This window comes from Saccoglossus kowalevskii, chromosome 11, assembly GCF_978046115.1.
Source record: "Saccoglossus kowalevskii chromosome 11, keSacKowa6.1, whole genome shotgun sequence".
NCBI classification, from domain to species: Eukaryota; Metazoa; Hemichordata; class Enteropneusta; family Harrimaniidae; genus Saccoglossus; species Saccoglossus kowalevskii.
In genome coordinates this window covers 22,374,708-22,396,725 of record NC_140651.1, presented here as the reverse complement: position 1 = coordinate 22,396,725, position 22,018 = coordinate 22,374,708, and the positions used below count along the sequence as shown (strand labels likewise).

The window sequence follows — 22,018 nt, the reverse complement described above, 5'->3', positions numbered from 1 at the left end:
GTAAGAGTCCATTCTTAATATATGTTTACCCACTATTCTTGCAACATAGTTGTGTGATGAATACACTTTTTTGTTCAGTACTCGAACTGGAAAACGATATGCACATGGCCAGCACAACTATAAGCTCTATTGTTGTTCGCTATTATGTGTCATTCGATAAAGTAATGCATTCAGATAAAAGCCAAATTGAACTAAATCAATAATTGGTCATGATACGGGGTCAGATAAATACAATGTCATATTGAATTAGATAAATGTTAGCTAGCCATACTGGATCGGATAATAATCTTTATGGACTGGATACGGCTTTTGCGGCCGGAAGTAGTGCGCCGAGAGCTTGCGAGGGCAGCAAATGCCGTACCCAGCCCATAAAGGTTTTATCATATACCTTATAGGTACAATTTTACCATGGTTTATACAGGAAATTATTGCTCTGATGTGATGGTGCACTTCCCATAGCCTTACGAGGCCGGGCGATACCAGGTATATGATAAATTCCAGTTGGCCATAATGGAATAAACCAGATAAATGTTAATTGGCCATCTTGTATATATTGATCTGAAGGTTGCAAAACTAGTTGCTAAAATTGAAAATCAATGATAATATCACTGTAAATATAGACACATTGAAGCTGGTCAATTTCATTTTTTTAGTTTTAATACATAAAGTTTTTCACTGAAAAAAAAAGAGAATTGAAGTGAAACACATGGTAATGTAATTTCATATCAAATATTAAAGCAATTGAGTGATAGGTTTCAGGAAAAATGTTCATTGGGATGGTTGTTGGCCACATTAGATCAAATAGATACTTATTGGCCATATCGAGTCAGGTGGATGCTAATTCGCCGTATTGAATCTGATAGATGCCTGATGACCATATTGGAGCAGATGAATTGATGGTGTTCATATATTCATAACAGTTGCGAAGTTCTGTCATTACAACACAATGGTCTTTTGACCCCTTTGTTGTCCAAGTGAACTTATTTTTCTCTGACTTTAAAGGGAATTTGTACAAACACAATGTACGGTATTCGTCACTGGTTGATGTGCTGTAAACCTGTACTTGCGGTCATATAGTTGTTGATATTGAACTCCACTCAGCTGTGCAGTGTTCATGTTGTTTAATATCAGATCGATTGCACTCCCATTGTGGATTAAGATGCATGCTAGTTAGCTAAACTGAATTATAATACTGTGTATTGCCCTTTATCAAAATGTTGCACTCTCATTGGTCAGATCCATGTGCAACCACGTTATCAAACTGGGCAGTACTTGAGGCCAATGTACGGGCATATTGGTACTTGTAATTGTGTGTATGACTTGACATTTCCTCTACAATATCTATTCCTTGCTATTCAAGCTAACACTGCACATATATTAAGTCCATGATTAAGTACTTCGCACTGCCTTTTACTGCATAACAAGTCATTGAAAATGACACAGTCCCCGTTAAATTTTTGAAAGTTCTCTTCGTGCTCGTCATATTAAAGCGGAGGGGTTGTCACGATTGTGTCCTTGAAACTTGTGTTCCAAGTGACGTATACAACAGATTACATCAAAACACGTGTTGCGTGTAGTAGTAATATGGCCAAAAATAAAAACAGCCGTTATTCGGCCATCTTTGATCTGATTATGAAACACACTGATATGTATGATGTATGTGCCAAATACTAATGAAAATGGTACATAAATTGTGGAAATATAGTAGTAAGGCCAAAAAGTCAGATGGCTGTCAATCGGCCTTCTTGACCAGATTTTGAAACAAATTGTCATGGACATGCATCCTAACATGTACCGTATAAAGTACATGTATGTGCCAAATTTGAATGAAAACTGACAGAGTACGTCCAAGATACAGCATAAAAAAAAAAGATGCCTGCCAGTCGACCATCTTTGATCCAATTGCAAAATAAATCGTCATGGACATGTATTCTAACACGTATAATCTATGTACCAAGTTTGAATGACAACTGACAAAGTATGTCCAAAATACAACATTTTCAAAAAACAAGATGGCTGCCAGTCGGCCATTTTGAATCGAATCACTAAACCACTGCATGTGCATATGTCCCACATAAGGTACTAGGCACATGCAAAGAATGAACGAAATCGGTCCACAGGATTCTGAAATATGACTCTGAACAGACTGACGCATGAACGGACGGACGGACACACGGACGGACAGACTCGGGAACTCACGGACGGTCGGGGACATGTATTCTAACATGTATGATCTATGTACTAAATTTGAATGAAAACTGACAAAGCATGTCCAAAATACAACATTTTCAAAAAACAAGATGGCTGCCGGTCGGCCATCTTTGATCCAATTGTGAAATAAATCGTCATGGACATGTATCCCAACAGGTATAATTTATGTACCAAGTTTGAATGAAAACTGACAAAGCATGTCCAAAATGCAACATTTTCAAAAAACAAGATGGCTGTCAGTCGGCCATTTTGAATCAAATCACTAAACCACTGCATGTGCATATGTCCCACATAAGGTACTAGGCACATGCAAAGAATGAACGAAATCGGTCCACAGGATTCTGAAATATGACTCTGAACAGACTGACGCATGAACGGACGGACGGACACACGGGAACTCACGGACGGTCGGGGACATGTATTCTAACATGTATGATCTATGTACTAAATTTGAATGAAAACTGACAAAGCATGTCCAAAATACAACATTTTCAAAAAACAAGATGGCTGCCGGTCGGCCATCTTTGATCCAATTGTGAAATAAATCGTCATGGACATGTATCCCAACAGGTATAATTTATGTACCAAGTTTGAATGAAAACTGACAAAGCATGTCCAAAATGCAACATTTTCAAAAAACAAGATGGCTGTCAGTCGGCCATTTTGAATCAAATCACTAAACCACTGCATGTGCATATGTCCCACATAAAGTACTAGGCACATGCAAAGAATGAACGGAATCGGTCCAAGGGATTCTGAGATATGACTCCGGACGGACGCACGGAGACCGAATTATAAGTCCTCGTTTTCGGACTTCGTTCGGACGGAGACTAATAACAGGGCTTGAATGGGGATGTTGATTTCGTCTGACAAATTATTTCATACATCTCTGTCCTTTTCCTGTTATTTAATCAAAAACGAATCCACCACAGTACCATATTAGTTGAGAAAGGTCTATGGCAAGATAATGGCAAGGCGAGTCAAAAACATCGCGTCTAGACTTTTCTACAAATCCAATATGAAGCTATGGGGGATTCATTACTGTTATAAATTACCACCATCAGAATTTAGTTAAATTTGGGGCATTTTGTTAAAATGAATTCACTTGCAAATAGAGATTATTGTGTGATAATGTGAATGTATGACATCATAAAACCTCTTATTCTGATAGCGGTGTTATACCATGTGCAGTGATGGGCATTGTATTGCGTTATTCCTTAAACACAAAGCATATTTAGCCATCTTGAATACATGCAGATACCTGCTGACAATATTGTATCTTATAAATATTGGATAGGATACATAAATACTAGTTAGCTATATTATTCCTATATTACCATATTGGATCAGTTGAAATACAGTGAACAAATCAAAGAAGATAGATCACATTAACTCAAGTGTTCTTTGAAAACAATGTCCCATTTATTTACATGAAGCCCATTGGTCATATATCTAAAAATTCTCTTAAGTCCCAGTTTGATAACAAAACATCACACTACCTTGTGACATTTTGAAAATAAAGTCGAAAGAAGAATAAAATATTTAAGGGGAACATGATACATAATGACATGAATTATTAATATATCAATTAATTCAATTCACAATAAAAGTAAAGTTTGTGTTCATTATTACCGTGTACTTACATTAGACTGATGGTTCTTCAGTGCTTAAATACATAAATATTGACCCTCTTGACGTGGTTGTACATATATTTATATAGTATATTGTATGATAGTGTCATTATTTTGAGAATTTAAAAAAACCCAAATACAATTTTATTTGCTAAAAATCAAAACAAATTTGTTCATGTTCTCATGTTCGTGTGACCAGCGTGAAATGTATATACCCGGTATTGTAGTGCCGAGTAACACCCATTGGTTCTAAATTCTTTCAACCATGACTGTACAGGAGTAAGGACATGGCTTTAATAACTCCACAATATGTTAGTGTAGTGTTTCAAATATTATGTACAACTTACAAACAGTCTCAACCTCAAAAATGAAATTAGAGGGAAAGTGGGGTTTCGATACTTTTAATATAACATACGTTTAGCTAAAATATGCAGTATCATTCTAATACATTTTATGTTTCAATTTTGTTCTGGCAGTGATGTTTCATATATTCTCAAAACTTGTGAAAGCAATTTTAAACAATTACAATTACACGGCATTTTTAACCATATTTCAGACATATGTATATGGAAATGGTCAATACCGACTAAGAGAGATTAGATAGAACAAATAATCTTGTACAAGGTGGCAAATAAAATTTGTTTACTGGTTTTAGTGAAAGCTATTACAGTATTGCACATTTGAAAATAATTTGTCCAGTAAAACAAAAGAGCTACATGGTAGTAAAAATGCATGTATTGCAAGACTATGCCAATAATCCTACACCGTATTAAACAGACCACAACTTTCAGCAGTAGATTGCCTTATTTTAGTCATGGCAGTAGAAAACCAAAGGGTCAATGAAGGAATACAAAATGTCCTTTCATGCTCCATTATCTGTACACCCATTGTAAGACTAGATATATTTTGTAAAAGACTGGTACGTTCTCTTTCTCAGTCATTTCTGACCTTTAAATAAATACACTTTCAGAGCAGAATAATTGGTTCACTATGGTGACCATGATATCGTAGAATTGGAAAATAACCCCATATTAGATAGAAAGATATTAAAGATCTTCTGCAGCTTCAGGAAAACGTCAGTCTTGATGGCATGTTTTTGAAATATACTGTGGCGCAACAGGTCGTCTTCTGTCTGTGTACATGTAAGAACTAGTGGAAACTGACTGCAAAGGAACAGACACAAATACTTCATATGACATGTTGCAGTTTGCATATACATTGCAGATGCAATAAATTTGTCCTATGTGACATGCATGTATAGGCAGAATTATTAAACCTACATTATGCTACAATCTACATACCACATATCACAAATCATATATTATAGTGGCAAGAAGAGTTTGAATTCTGCGTTTCATGAATTTATGTTTGAATATATGCATATAATTAATATTATTATACATCTGTCACTGTAGCACCATGAGTTACAGCATGCCAGAATTTTGCTGTATTTTATGGGGTATTTTCATCCTACCATAATAGGAAATACAAATTCCAAATATGGAACGATTACATGTGTAAGGCTTCCCTTGGGGTTTCACCGAATCCCACACAAAGAAGTTCGCTAATCTGTTCTAAAAGTTTTGAAATTCTACATTCCCACGATGTATTTCTGGTGGAAAAAAATGTATAATAAAAAGGGTTTTATGAGGGTACTTCAAAGTATGCACTCAGACAGTACGCAGTCACATTGACCTCCACTCTGAGTCAGTTGATACTCCCGCTGTACTGTCTTTGTGCATACTTTGCAGTATCCTTGTAATAACCTCATATTATTATACATCTGACATCAAAAACAATAGAATTCATCCATCCACAAATGGAAATGTTTTAAAGTGTTACAGACATGTTTGAATGTCTTCCTTATTTGGAAATCTCATTAAAAATTAAATTAAATTATTACAACAGCAGGGAAAAGATGTATAATAATAAGGTTATCACCATGTAATGCAATGTCCAGGTGCATGGAATGTTATAAGTCATATAGGGTTAGGCCCTTACAAAGCTTTTCAATCCATGCCCCTTTTTTATGGTGTCCAAGTTAAATAACCACAGAATTAATAGTTCACAAATCTCCATACTTGGTATTGAAGTTGTATTTTTAAATTAGGAAAAATTTAGCCACATGAGGCAATATGTGTAATATAATAATGTAAATTATGGTATTTCCGGTGAGTGAGCAATTTTTTTCCAGTAAATGAATATAACCAAGAACTTTGGCAAAGATTTGGTTGTGATAGATTTTTTAATATTTCATGGAATCCACAAGTCTCCCAAGTGCATGCAGGATTTTCTGTTCGATGATGGACTATATTACACAATCAATATTCATTTCCTCGTAAGATTAACCCTCACCCCTGAATTTATAGGACACTACCACTGCATTCAAGTGAAATTCAAACATTACATACACTCAGCCAAAGTATAAATCTAAATAGCAATGCATGACTGATATATTAAAGTGAGAGGGTCGTCATCTGCACACGTGCGGGAATTGAGTCCCAATCGACGATAACACACGCTAAAAACGCAAAGGCTCATGGGTAAACAATGACACGCTACGGCCATCTGACGCATGTGTAGGTGACGACTCCCTCGCTTTAATGTGACAGTAGTATTAAAAGACAATAAATAACTATCAAAAAATAAATAAGTCTTGTGAATAGCAACTTACTTGGAATGGGTCTTTTGCAAAAAATCTTCTTTCTATAACCTGTGAAGGCAATGAAATACTTTTCAAAGTTATTCCCAAATTGCAATCATTATTTTATATGTCAGTAATGATTATGTGGTCACAAAAGCAGAATAGCATGACTTCATGAGTTACAATGTATATCTATGAGACTCCCTTTTGACAGTAGCCTGGATCTCCTATGAAGGATTTTGGTTATGTAACCATGTGGACATTTTAGGTGCTTTATGTCTAGACAGTACATGTACCGGTAGTTGAGAGGGGACTGTCCTGCAAAACTTAATCTGGTTACATGTTGTTATGCTCATTCCCTAACGTATCATTGTCAATAGAAAACCATACATTGAAAAAAAATTACCAAGAAATATACATGCATCTCACTATACAGCACAGTTGAAGAAATTTGTTATTAGCTGTCTTGCAGCTATATCAAGTCACAGGTTTGTTCCCCTGTTCATTAAAAGAACATTTAAAGTGGAGAGGTTTGAATCTGCACATATGCTGAAACTGAGTCGCAAGTAATGATAACAATGCACACTAAAATGCTATGGCTGTCTGTCATATGCAGGTGAAATTTATGTACTTTTAATATAAAATCACCAAACTGAAAATACATGTACAAATAAAATGATATTATTATTTTAATAACTTTGCAGCTCAGCGTAAAAATATGTATGCATTACTAGTACTCTTTGATATACATTTTGTATCTGCATAAATGAAAAGCAAAAAATAAAATAAAAATTAAATATTACCTGTTTTTACCAGTTCAGAACTTATTTGTACCAACTAAGCCAAGAAGGCAACAAAGAAGCATTGGGGCCATTTTTCTGATTCATCATAATATACAATGGAAATTAGTCAATATATTTCAGATCTCGTAATTTAGCCTTCACGCATGCATAACTATCTTAAATGAGCAATATGGATAATTTGGAGAAAATACTAATATTTATTTTTAATAATGCACCTTGATGACAACCAGGTAATTAATCATTGTAAACTTAATTTTTTAATTGGTTTTGCAGCTAATGAAACACAATGAGTAGTGGTTCATTGAAGGAAGGAAGGAACACTGAATTAAATTTGCACTCTGATATCATTCCTAAAGCTAAAAGGGTCATGTGACTAATGTGAAGCTGACGGTCGGAATTTGCATTAATTGTGGGAACTTATCAGTATGAGTATTTCCCACAATTGACACATATCCATGTCACCAAATGTACATGTACACATATAAATCTCAAGACACTAAATGAAGCTTTATGAATGATCTCAGAAAATAACTTTAATTGTACGTATCAATAAATTAAAGTTTATTTTTTACTCGCATAGATTATGCATTATTTTATCAAAAATAAAATGAACATATATACTAGATGAACGAAATAATTTTAGTTTACAATAAGATATGGTCCACACATGCAAATGTACAGTAGTACATCAAGATGTAATATCGGAAAAAAAGTATTTAAAACCCTCCAAGTTAACCATAGAATTCTCATTAACCCAAGAATACCTAACATTTGTTATCATTACAATGCCAATCATTTCTTGTTTAATTTTTTTTTTACTGATGGTGTTGAGATATTAACATTTTTTCCCCTGCAATTGTTTTCAAAACAAACTTGAAAATATAGACAAATTTATTCTGATGATGTATTACACTGGGAAATATAGTGATGCCACTGGACAAGTACATGTAAGTCGGGCACTATGCGCTTATGGACATTACATACCTGTTTAATAATTAACACATTCATGTAAAACAATTTCACTAGCAGGGCATTTATGAGTGACTGTTTATTTCGACACAAGTTTCTCATAAAATAAAATAAAATTTGGTAAAATTGGCATTGTAGATGATTTCATGGGTATGACAGATAAATAACAAATTTGATAATGTTATAACTAATGCCATCCAGTGGGCAAGAAAAAATAATAATTTCAATTTAATAAAATTTTCAACATGTAGAGAAATACTGTAAACCATTTTCGTTGGTAAACATTTTTGAGATTTCAGGATTTTGTACCATTCACAAAGACTAAATTTTGCAAGAGTGATTGGAACTCAGTGTCAGACAACATAATAAAAATTGTCACTGCTACAAACATTTGTCTCACTGGAAATTACAGCAGTTTACAATAATCTACAGACCAAACATTTTTAATTTTTTTAAATCGTGTGAAAAACTTCACTGTATCTTTGTAAATTGATTTTAATAAATAAAACATTATCAAGAAATGTATACTCTGTCATACCTGACCCACCTAGATGGAAAAGTTCATGCAGCTGGCTGCAGCCACACCCATAAACACATTTTAAATAAACCTACATGTCGTCGCCATTACATTGAAACGTTTGCATACAAACTCATTCAATGCTGAAGACATGATGTACATGTATATCTAGTGTTACTCAACATCTCTCTGCACATGCAGTGTTTTACACTCCATGTTTTCCAAAACCATAGGGAGTGCTCCCACTAGGGCTGAGACTAACATCAGAATTACCATACCAGAACAGTTCACCTCTCTGTCTACTTCCATTATGGGAATGGGTTAACATGCTACAACCTGAATTCTATACCCATTACCCATGTATACAGTGATTATAAAATCCACGTTTTGCCCTCCAATAGTAACACCAATGATTACCCTTTTCACCATCAGTTCCCCCTTTTTATCACAAATTCACAAAATAGTCCCATATTATAGTCTGAATTAGTAGAATTTTTGCAGCAGAAACTGGAAATTGACTCAAAATTTGTCTGTTGGCTCCAAAATTAGGGTTCATTTCCAGTAATAATGAAAAATTTTAAAAAACAAAGTGCAGCAAAATTTGGGTGAGAAAGTCTGGTGGTGAAAAGGTTAAAACATTATGGCTGTGTTGGAGACTATGGAATGTGAACTAAAAAAATTCCAGAGATTGTTAAACATATTTGACACTTTAACCCCCTAAACACACATATATTTTCATAACACATTGACATTCAATACAGAAAAAAACATGTGTGGTTCCTATAACTCAACCTATCCTTATTTTGACAACCAGACCTTTGTTTTTGGCCATATTTGAGAAAAACATCACAAAATTGTGCCAGGTTTTGAATGAGATTTTACAGAGATTTAAATCTTTGCAAAACTTGGTAATGTAAACAACTTCATATATGATTTACATCTATGATGACATTTGTAACTACAAAGGCAGTCTTTGTTTGCTGGGAAAAAAGTAAACAGTTGGAAAATTAAAAAGAAAAAATCTAGCTGAGCTACCGGTACTCTTTTGTTCAAAAAGTTTGTTATAGGAACCACAACATGTTTTTTATTTAAAGTAGTTAAAGGAACATGAGCTGCATTCTCTGACATTAATTTTCCATCTGACTTGAATCAGTTGTAGGGTGGGTTTATCTCAGTAAATATACATAACCAGTCACTGGTGTACATCATCTGCAATTACATGTGACCAGTCGTGTAGTAGGAAAATCATGACTCTTAGAAGCAGTAACCAATCAAAACTCTTACTATCTTTGGTGAGGTGCCCACAAGCTTATTGACAGTCATAGGAGAACTGCTCGAGTGCAATTCTTACAGACACTTGATCTAACATGCGGTCTGATGTACACAAATGAAACAACATCTTACAACTTGTCAATACTAATTTGACAGAAGTTTACATGAATTAAAAATTGCAGTAGATGGCTCTTTAATCAAATTATTGAAAACAGAGACAATTTACCACAAAGTGCAGTTTTATGCATTCTTTCCTACTAATCACCTTTATATACCGGTACGCACTATGTAGAACCCAACTAATGACCTGTGTACTGGACACCCTAAAATGCAAGTGACCTAACATGTGATCTGACATGTGACGTGTTTAGTTTAGATTGTGAAAGAAATGTATTTTATTTATTTTATTTTATCTGAATTATCAAAATAACAATAATTTCACTTTGGAGATCATATATAAATAATTACATGTGAGATTTAATATTCTAATAGAAGCACATCTCAAATAGAGGGTGCACATAAACCCAACATTGCATTTATTGTATATACGACATAACTGGTCTTAGACATAACTTTGTAATTTACGTAAGCATATACAACACTATTAACAGAGCAAATATGCCACACATGTACATTGTATAAGGTTTAATTCTACCTAGTAGATCAACAATTATTTTCAATAGATCTACAAGTTTGAATCCAGATCAGAATTTTTGTATGACTTAAGTGAAATTATGTTTTTTGTTGCATGCCATCCTCAATCAGTGCATATGCATACATTGTACATGAATACTCCATCATACCAATGTACATGTATCAGTGAATAACTTTCATTACTGCAATGATGTATAAATGTGCACGCAGTGACAAACTGCATGACCGTAACAAAACGTTTTGTTCACAACGAAAGAACTTCTTATTAGACTTGTTATTAATTATTTTGATTATTAAGTGTTCAGTGCAAGTCAGGAAAGAGATCTGTCAAGTCAAGTGCACACCAATATTTTCAGATGTAAACATACAAGCCATCATGCACAAAACAAGCAGTTGTTATGCAGAAAGTCATGCATAAAAGTAAGTAGCATCAGACACATGCCATTAGATACGGTTACAATGAATAAAGAACTAGAACTTGTTTATTTATGTTTTTAATCTTTGCCTTCAACCCCCTATCACAATATAGTTTGGTCCATAATGACCAATTTTTTGGGAGGAAGGGGTAGAGGGGTGAAGGTAAAGACACTATAGATTAGCCCATCAATAAGTATATAGCCTTGAATATATTTATTTATCTTCAAATATACAACAGACGTTGATATTAGCCGTACAAGTGTGGGCATTTATTTAACCTTTTCACCACCAGCTCCCTCTTTTCATCTCATCACAAATACACAAAATAGTCCTGTTTATAGTCTGCACTTTCGTTCAAAAGACTAGGGCAAAAATAGCTAATTTATTTGGGTGAAAATTCACTCAAAGTTTGTCCAAAATTAGGGTTCATTTCCAGAAATATTGAAGAATATAAAAAAAAAGTGCAGAAAAATTTGGGCAAGAAAGTCTGGTGGTGAATGCTTGTTATGTTAGGCAGTGATGCGCAGAGATGTATATTCACTGCAGACCAACTATCTCTTGTGCACAACGAAAAATGATTAAATACTTACACATAAATCTATGTATCTATTTATATAATGTAATGAAGTGGATGACGAGAACGATTACAAATCAAGACAGCTATCTATTTTCATTAGGGGTTGTGCCAATTCCAAATTTCAGACAAAAAGTGCCATTTGCGATAAAGCACACCATGTGAGAATAAATTACAAATTCATCTGCAATTTGTCATCAGGTGTCACACCACAACAATGTAACCTGTGTAGTTCTTAGTTCTTAGCAAGCTTAAAATATAAAATTGAGTTTTTATCTTCAAGTGGGAAACAATGTGCTTTCATAGCACATTTTGCACTGAGTAATGTTTTGACTTCACTTCACTTCAAAATAGATTAAATAAAAAAAAATCTCATATTTCTCACTATTCACAGAAACTTAGAGGCTTCACAGTGAAACAAATGTACAAAAATAAGGCTTAGAGGAAACACTAACTATGCATGAATGTAATTTTGTGCAGAGAGATAGTTGGTTTGGCACTCAACACCCAATTTTTAAACAAAACCATGAAGAGAACATAACGTCTGATTATGAAACAAAAAACAACAACAATGCTACAACTTATTGAGAGGCTGTAGTGATGAATGTAGAGACAGACCTTAGCAGGTGAATCCTTAGACGTGTTACAGTAAAACTGACGACGAATCACCTACAAACATAGGGATAGACAGAATCGGAAAGCAAAGTCTCAAAGCACTGCATAGAACAAATATAAAGTCAAATAGAGGAGAGACTTGCAAAGATAAATGATTTTGAACAATGTTGTTAAGTGATTACTGCAGACTTGCATGTTGATGTTATAGTTACTTATTCAGTTATTGGTGATATAAGGTTATTATTAGTGAAGCACATACTGTGATGTATTTGTATAGCAATGATGCTGAAGTTTATTAGCAATTGGGGTCGAGAATAATCAAGGTTTCGTGAATTGTACTTGTACAGTGGATCACTATTGTGGAATACCATCATTTTACCTAAATGCACCTTTAATGAAAAGATTACTCTATTATTCTGACAAAACAAATTTAAAATTTCTGGGGTATTAACAAAATGCAGACTAACTCCAAATTGGGAAGATTCACCAGATGAAAAGATGAATGCAGGTCTCAATTGGAATACAGTTACTTGATACCAGAGATATTTTTGTCAACCCAATAAGCAGCCCAGCTCAAAATACCAACAGCAAAATTCACCTTTTGGTGAGAAAATCGATTGGAGGATATTCACCAAATATTTTAACATGATTTGTTTACACAATTTATTAGGAGATTCAAAAAGCACTTGGATTCTAATCAAAAGAATGTCTCCATATTTGGAGATAATTTCCATTTTAGGGAAAAGTGCCTTGAGTTATACAAATGTTTCAATATAACATACATCAATATTACAGTGTTTGGGTTGGAGGTGGCTAGGTAGTAAATTAACGATTTGGCAGTATTTGTGATTAGAACCATAAGACATGTGGCTAAGACTGTGCTTTATGAACAAATTAAAAATAATTATGCTCCTATCAAATCTACAGCACCACTATGGCAATGTTAATACTTTGATTTGATATTCCAACCAGGTATCAATGTGTTGTTGTGTAATAAACACAATGTTTGTAAGACAGCAGTGACAAATGTGCCAGAGTTAAATATCAATGACTGGGTCATTGTACAAATTATATATACATGTACCATACACCTATTTATACTTATTCTTTTTGTTTGCCATTAAATTTGGGTGTAATAAGATACATAGTGAAGCTTCACTATATGCAATTTAATTATTAAATTATGCTAAAATGTGTTAAGATGTCATTTATGGCAGTAATAAAACAGAACACAAAAACATTATGCTTAAATATGCAAATGATATGTAAATATTGCTAATTTGCATAAAGCATAGAACCAATCAAAACATCAATATGAAGTATAGCCAATTTGTATATTCTTTACCTTATCAAAGAATCTGCTGAACTTGACAGCTTTTGATGTTCCAGCTGCCAGGTCTTTAGACTGCATACAATCCTGGTGAAAATATAACAACAACAATGTAAATTGGTGCAATATATTGAACAGTGCCCCCATGTCAATTATGAGAAAAGGGGTTGTGTGACATCATGGTTTCTGAGGGAAGACATGAACATGAACAAAAATATTATTTGATATCAAAGACACAGACATGTTTGTTTTTGAAAGTGGGAATACATGTTCATGTTCGACCAATAGAATGCATTTATTATAAACACAACGCCAATTATGCCACCCAAAGCAGATGCATGTTAAATTTGCATACAGCAATTTAACCCTGTCATGGAGGTACCAGTAGCACGAAAACTATTCAGTTGTTGGTATTAACTAACAAGGTAAAGGCTTACAGATTCATTTCATCTTTTTCATATTTTTTTTTATTTCTCTTAGAAATGGTAGGAAGCAGCGTTTTCTCTACGTGTGGTGATAAACCAGTTTACCACTAAATGCAGCAGTGCACCATAAACAGGACAGACAAGATATGGTATTTTAGTGTAGACAAGTGTTCATATTGAACAGCTATATTTGTCAAATCACAATCTGTTACGTTGTGGTTAGAATGAAATGCTATTCACAATTTAGCTACAGTCGCTGCTGAACAGCAAAAAGAACTACATTAGCAGGGGCTCCCAAAAAAGTACATTTTTGTACTATGCTAATTATGCTAATTAAATTTACAAGTTTCCTCAAATGCAAGATATAAAGTTGAACTCTCATTTTGAATATATACACCAAAATATATACGATACGTTCTAATTTTGATATCTTGAGCAAGTAATGAAACATTAGTGGCAGAATATTAATTTAGGTAAACCTCCAAAATTATTCAAGATTTGTAAACAAACATTCACTGAGTTAGAAGGCATTGTTTGTCTTTGAAGGTCAGTTATATTGTAGATAATTATGTGATAAGAGATAAGACCCTCTGGTACATGGGCAGTAAAGTGAGGGCAGGATACCTACTTATAATATATCATTTTTTTAACTAAAATAGAATCATTTGAAGACATTTTATGTTTTTTAGCTTGTTCTGGAAGTGATGTTTTACATATTTGCAAAATGAGAAAGCAAATTTAACCTTTTCATTACAAATTCTCTCTTTTCATAGCAAATTCACAAAATAGTCCTGTTTATAGTCTACTTTCCTTCAGAAGACTGGGATAAAATAGCCAGTGAAAATTGACTGTTGGTTCAATTAGGATTCATTTCCAGAAATATTGAAGAATATAACAAAAAAGTCTAGAAAATTTGGGTGAGAAAGTCTGGTACTTTTTATTATACATTGTATTGAGAAAGGTCACTGTGATGTACTCACTAAATTAATTTCATCAGCACCACATTCTTCAGCTACTGGACTACTCCTTGATAAGACACTCTCCCTCCTTGGGTCTATTTGGTCCATCTTTGTACCCACTACCAGAATTGGAATGTGACTCCCAGCAAACCTCTCTGGATCATATTCACTGCCACTGCAACAAAGTTGAATATTCTGAAAAATGTTCACTAGTCCATGAGTAGTTATTATGGACTTTTACAACATGGAACTTCAAAGTCCAACTTGCAAAAGTTCTGATTTTGAGGAATCATAACTATTATTATACATCTGTCTCTGTAACGTTATACAAAAACATGTAAGTTACAGTGTGCTGTAATTTTGCGGTATTTTACAGGATATTTCCATCCTACCATATTAGGAAATGCAAATTCCAAATATGGAATGATTAGGCATGTAAGCGTTCTCTAATAATGAAAACAACATGGCTGCCACCAGGGTTTGACTGTCTTTGAGCATACGTTGAGGTATCCTCGTAATAACCACCTACTATTATATTCATGTGTACACTATTTCAAGCATTAAAGCAAAATTAGGGTTCAAATATTAAACAATATACGAGAAAAAAAGTCTGGTGATGAAAAACTTAGAAAGGATCGTCTGAATTTTCATGAATAGTGGGAAATGTATCCTGGGGAATCGCCCACCACCACCCACAAAGCATTCAAATGCTCTCCGAGTTAAACTTTAACAAGGCAGAGAGATGTATGTACATTATTAGAGTCTTTGTAGTCTATTTTTAAAATTTGCAATTATAGTATACTAAAGGACCCAAAATTCAAGGCCAAAACTGAAAAACAAAACAAAATTCAAAAGGTAATTGGTGACTATACTGCAATTTGAAGGTAAAGGTAAACAATTGTGAATTCAACATTCAAACTCATACATGTATGTGTTAATATGGAAATAAATTACTTATTTATGACAAGTGGAAATAAAGACTCCTAATTTTCATGTTTTATGTAGGTAGAGGCAGTCTCTTAAAATGACTTTTTTTTAAACCAAACAATAAGATTTTTTCCCCCATTACCTAGTATGTAAGTAATAAATGTGATAGCTACCCAGTAATTATTATGGGTAACGATGGCAAACATAGAAGAATATGAGAAATCAAAGAAAGCTTAGAAAGAACTCCCATGTGCTAAGAGTATTGGAGACACATTAAATATAATTTGAAATTACTTATAGCTGAAAACTAATTATGCAAATCAGAAAATTAACATGAACAGATTTGATTGTAAAACTAATGAGGTCTGCGCAATGTAACAAAAACTCTATGTACCAAGTTTAATTGAAATGTGATTAGAACCAAAAAATTATGAATTATTATGCTAATTAGGGAAATAATATGAACAGAGTTTTACCCCAAACTAATTAGGTTTGTACATTGTCCTAGAGCATCTTTGTACTAAGTTTCATTAAAATGGAAATTAGTAATTTAGATATCAGTGTGAAAGCTTAAAATTGGTTAATTATGCAAATTGGGTAATTAATATGTACAGATTTTAACCCACAATTATCCAGGTCTGTCTATTGTCCTACAGCATCCATGTATAAACATTCATTGATATGTGATGATTAGTACCTGTGATATCAGTGTGAAAGTTGGAAATTAGTTAATTATGCAAATTAGGTAATTAATATGCACAAATATTTACCAAAAACTAATTGGGTCTCTGCATAATTCTAGATTCATTGAAATATGATGATTAGTACTTTAGATATCAGAAGAAAAGCTGAAAATTAATTATGCAAATTAGGTAATTAATATGCACAACTATTTACCCTGAAACTAATCAGGTCTCTGCATAGTCCTAAAGGATCTATGTACCAAGTTTCATTGAAATGCAATGATTAGTACTTGAGATACTCGTGGAAAAGCTGAAAATTAACTAATTATGCAAATTAGGTGATTAATATGCACAAATATTTATCCGAAACAATCAATCTCTGCATAGTCCTTGAGTATGTAAGTACGAAGTTTCATTGAAATGTAATGCTCACTACTTATACCAAAAGCTGAAAATTAATTAATTATGTAAATTAGGTAATTATATGTACTGATATTACCATAAAAATTATCAGGTCTGTGCAGTGTCATATGACATCTATGTACCAAGTTTCATTGAAATGTGATGATTAGTACTTGAGATATCAGTGGAAAAACCGAAAATTGACTAATCATTATGCAAATTAGGTAATTAGTATCCACGGATTATTACCAAAAACTAATCAAAACCAATTATTAGTTCAGAGCATCTATGTACCAAGTTTCATCAAAATCCAATGAGTGGTTGTTTAGATATCAGTGGAACAGTCAGGGAACCACTAAAAAATAGCTAATTATCATGCAAATTAGTTAATTAATATGCACGGATTTTTACCAAAAACTAATCAAATCTGCGCATATGTTCAGAGCATCTATGTACCAAGTTTCATCAAAATCCAATGAGTGGTTCTTTAGATATCAGTGGAACAATCATAGAGCAGCTAAAAATTAGCTAATTATCATGCAAATTAGGTAATTAACGAGCATGGATTTTTACCAAAACCTAATCAAAACCTAGCATTAGTTCAGAGCATCTATGTACCAAGTTTCATCAAAATTCAATGAGTGGTTGTTTAGATATCAGTGGAACAGTCATGGAACCACTAAAAAATAGCTAATTATCATGCAAATTAGGTAATTAATATGCACGGATTTTTACCAAAAACTAATCAAATCTGTGCATATGTTCAGAGCATCTATGTACCAAGTTTCATCAAAATCCAATGAGTGGTTCTTTAGATATCAGTGGAACAGTCATAGAACAGCTAAAAATTAGCTAATTATCATGCAAATTAGGTAATTAACGAGCATGGAATTTTACCAAAACCTAATCAAATTTGCGCATTGGCCCAGAGCATCTATGCACCAAGTTTCATCAAAAACCGATGTATGGTTCTTGAGATAGCAGTGGAACAGTCGGACACACATACACACGTACACACACACACACACACACACACACACACATACACACACACACATACAAACACACTAACTGCAAAGACTCCCATTTTGTGCTTCGCACATGGGAGTCAAAAATTAGAATGAACATACCTGTTGCTACCAATCTTAGCACCATTAGAATCCTTTGCAAGAACCTCAGCTAACCATTTTCTCAGATTAAGATGTGACTTACGATTTGTTAAGTCATGGACTAAAATTAAGCCTAAAAGGAAGAAAGAAAACATTTAACACAAACTTCAAAAGACCATATTGTACTGTAATGTTATTATGATAAACAATACTTTTTTTTGGAGATGGAGTCAAATGCTTATAGATCAATAATGTTGATTATTTACTTACCGTGAACTGGGTTAAAAAATATATGTCTACTCTTAGTGTGATTAGCTGAACCGCCAACATCCCAAAATTCTAGAAAATATGTTTTCTGAGAGGGTGTGCCTTCTTTGTATTCATGTACCTGCACAAAAGACAAATAAACACAGGTTGTGGTAATTTGAAATATACCTGAAATTATCTCACCAAAACATACATTTCATTAATTAGTAAAACTCACTTATATTTACTGCGACTGCATGAAAGAATGGAATGGCAATATTGCAGTATGAGACACTGTTTTGCTAATGATATAATTCACCTTAGCAATAACAGTCCAATATACATGTAATCATAGATGTAGATAACAATTTAGATCTTTCCACCTCTCCCTCGTGGGTAGATTTATAATTATATAATTTTTAATGGGACAGGTTTTCAGGGAAGTGACAAATTGCAAATGTTGTAAAAACCAGTTTCGTACAACGAACAACTAAACAACAAAATATTAGTGGCGATATTCCTGCCGAAATCAAGTTCCTTTTAGATCACAACTTCCTTAAGCAATGTCAACAAATATTGGTTCCTTGAATGCCAATATTAACGCAGACTAAATTGGGCATTCATGTTTCAACCACTGGTTTCACCATATTTTCTCAGTATCGTGAATGGCCCATAGACGTTGCAAAATTGTAAAGTGTGACGGTTGAGAATACTAGTTTATGAAAAAGAGAGAAGATGAACCTGTCATCAATTCTTAATTTCAACACTTTAATAATAGACCCTACATCAATAGATGGCATATTCAAATTCACACTTCATGTTCGTTCCCTCACCTTGACATCAACCGCAGCACCTATCGTCCATGATGCATTGGCAATTGGTTCTGAATGACACACTAAATGAACTAGAGATGATTTTCCAACTCCTGGGAAAAAAAAATAACAATTATATATTAAATCAACTTAATCAACAGCATGGTATGAGCACCATACGGCCATTTTGAATTGGCTCGTCAAACCAATAATACATCTGTATATCTGTGACACAATGTATAATTAATATCCAAAATTTGAACATAATCAGTCAAAGCATGTCAGAGATACAATGTATGGCACTAGAACCGCATACATTAAAACAAAATGGCCAACAGTCAGCCACTCTGAATCCTATCTGAAAAACACAATGATCTGCATCAAGGTCTCATAATGTCCACTGTGTGTATCAAGTTTCAACAAAATCCATCTGTAAACAAAATCTGGTTCCGGAATACCAGAAATGCTTGATTTCGATGATTATTCAGCACACAAATGGCCGCCATTCAGCCATCTTGAATCAAATTTGGAAACAAATAGATGTGCTAATGTATAATATGATGCATGTGTGAATTTTGACTGTAATCAGTCTAGGCAATATTGCATATTTCTAATATAAGCGTTGTTTTGTTTTGTGGGAGAGCGAGTAGATGTATGTTCAATGTAGTTGTGAATAGTGGATGTCCAGTGTTCTCCACAATCAAAAATAGCTGGTGGGCGGCCTAATTAGCATAAATTTGCATATTAATTTGCATATCATTTACATACAGCATTCTAGCATTTATGTCATGAACTGCAATACACAATACAAGTTATTTACAACTCTTTTTTTAATTTAATTGAAACATGTTACAAACAGATTGGTCACTATTAATATTTACGAAATGCAATGAAAACGGTGATTTATACGTTCGCAAATTATTCTGCGTTCATGAAATGCAATTCGAGTAACCAAGAGCAAGTACAATGTAGAAAATATACGAGGTGATTTGTCCCCAACGCCAAAACGGGCGATTTGTCAAAATAAAACTCATTTTTTATTTGTGGCATCAGTACTCACCCGTGCAGATGGACGGTAAGATGCATTTACGCATGTATGGTCACGATACGTTGCGTTTTCACACGTTGTTTTGGAATTAAAGAAAAAATGCTAGCAATCGGCAAAATAAAAGAATCTGCTTTGTTCTCGAAAGATTAGACATAAAAAATGGATAAATTGAAAAAAGTATGTGGAAAAGATAACTAAAATATTATTCAATTACAAATACACGCGGTAAACTAATCCGGCAGCCATGTTTGATGTTTATTACCGCTTTCCGAATTCAGTACACGAACACCCAGAATGCACTGTTCCCCTATGCAACTTAGATACTAAATCGTTACAGCGTCAACAGCGGTGGGTGGCTGATGGTCGTTGAATGGGGTAGGCCAAAAGGTAACCAGTTTGCCTTCTCCATGCTGTTTTTACGATGAAAATTGAGCGAACGTTGTAAATACGGCTAGAATTTTAATTTTTGTTCGAGTTTACATGCAGTCTGCTAATATATTTGTTTATTTTCTGTGCATATACATTTCGTTCCTATTTACTCTTTCTTTCGTGATCGAAAGACGATTATTAAAAATACAGCTGTAAATTGAAACCACTGTAGTTGCGTATCGTGAGCAATGAGTGGCAACAATGTCGGGCGACAATGAATTCAGGCGATTGACACTTTGCCATGAATACACTTGTTAACTGCTTGCAGACTTCCAGTGGTCATTGTTTATGTTTGGACTCTTGGAACAATAGCAAAATAAAGGGTTGGGCAACTACTCTTTTGTTTAGGCTTGGGAAGAACAATGCAAGCTTTTACAAATAATTTCAGCTGGATGTACATTGGTGGGCGGGTGTTGAGAGTTACTAGGTGGCCGTAAAACTTGATGGCCCACCTAAAACCCTTTTGTGGAGAACACCGATGTCTGTTCGATGTGATAAAATAAATAACACGTGGTGATTCAAGCAATATCACTATATTTGTTGTCTGCCCTCGGGTACTATCCCTTGAACAGGCAACAAATCGTGATATTGTCCTCACAAGTGTTAATATTTAAATATTTGCTATTTTCGTCTACATCATACCTTTCTAAATAAAGAATTTTACTGTTAGTACAGTTTAGTATTACACTTTAAAAATGCAGTGAGAGCCCACTAAAATAATAGTTATTGGTTAATTTGTCATATTTTTTTTTTTCTAATTCTTTCATAATTTCTTATAAACCCACGACACTGCTTTTTATAACGTGTAAATAAATAAATAAATACAATTTGTTAATTTCTAGTTTATGACTGTTCTGACACAGTTGCATTTGCCGGATTACTCAATTGTTAGACGTTGATGGTAAGTCAAAAAGATGACGTGTAACATCGGCGTATGACTATGAGTTTCATACAACGTACACGCTGTCACAGCTGTTTTACTAAATCAATCAATTCACGTCACTCGACCATGGTATCTAGACAGTACAAAAACACTTTTCTCATTGAGGAAAACTTTTGAAACTTCGCCTATGAAGACTTTTCAAACTACCAGTCAAGTAAACATCAGCAAACTGAAACTAAATGATTAGGTTTACATACCTGAATCCCCGACAACGAGAATGCGAACTTTATCAATATCGATGGCGGCCATTTTGAAATTATGTTTTTTTCATTGCATTGTGGGTAGATGAATAACTGTTTGTTTTAACAAAATATCGTCAAAGTTGTTAAATTGCTAGTGAAAAATTGTTATCCTAATTCAAATACCACGATTACATGAACAGATTGCATATTCGTCCA

The 22,018-nt window shown here is 33.8% G+C and overlaps 1 protein-coding gene across 3 annotated transcripts; it reads right to left on the bottom strand.

Moving 5' to 3' along the window:
- Positions 1-4,670: 4,670 nt before the first annotated feature.
- Positions 4,671-21,873, bottom strand: LOC100366858 (rab-like protein 3). Of its 3 annotated transcripts, XR_014930834.1 has the most exons (10): positions 21,818-21,873; positions 19,222-19,313; positions 18,413-18,530; positions 18,164-18,275; positions 15,043-15,196; positions 13,653-13,724; positions 12,311-12,361; positions 7,290-7,364; positions 6,517-6,555; positions 4,671-5,005 (listed from the first exon to the last, which is right to left on the bottom strand). XR_014930834.1 is itself a non-coding variant. In XM_085505027.1 (9 exons), exons 1-9 carry the CDS (start codon positions 21,867-21,869, stop codon positions 4,919-4,921), a joined length of 777 nt encoding a protein of 258 aa, XP_085361153.1. In that variant the 5' UTR covers positions 21,870-21,873; the 3' UTR covers positions 4,782-4,918. The 3 variants fall into 3 exon arrangements, 2 of the variants coding, with proteins under 2 accessions (XP_006816081.1, XP_085361153.1); XM_085505027.1 differs by lacking the exon at positions 7,290-7,364 and having other exon boundaries at positions 4,782-5,005; XM_006816018.3 differs by lacking the exons at positions 7,290-7,364; positions 12,311-12,361 and having other exon boundaries at positions 4,694-5,005.
- Between the last annotated feature and the right edge of the window lie 145 nt (positions 21,874-22,018).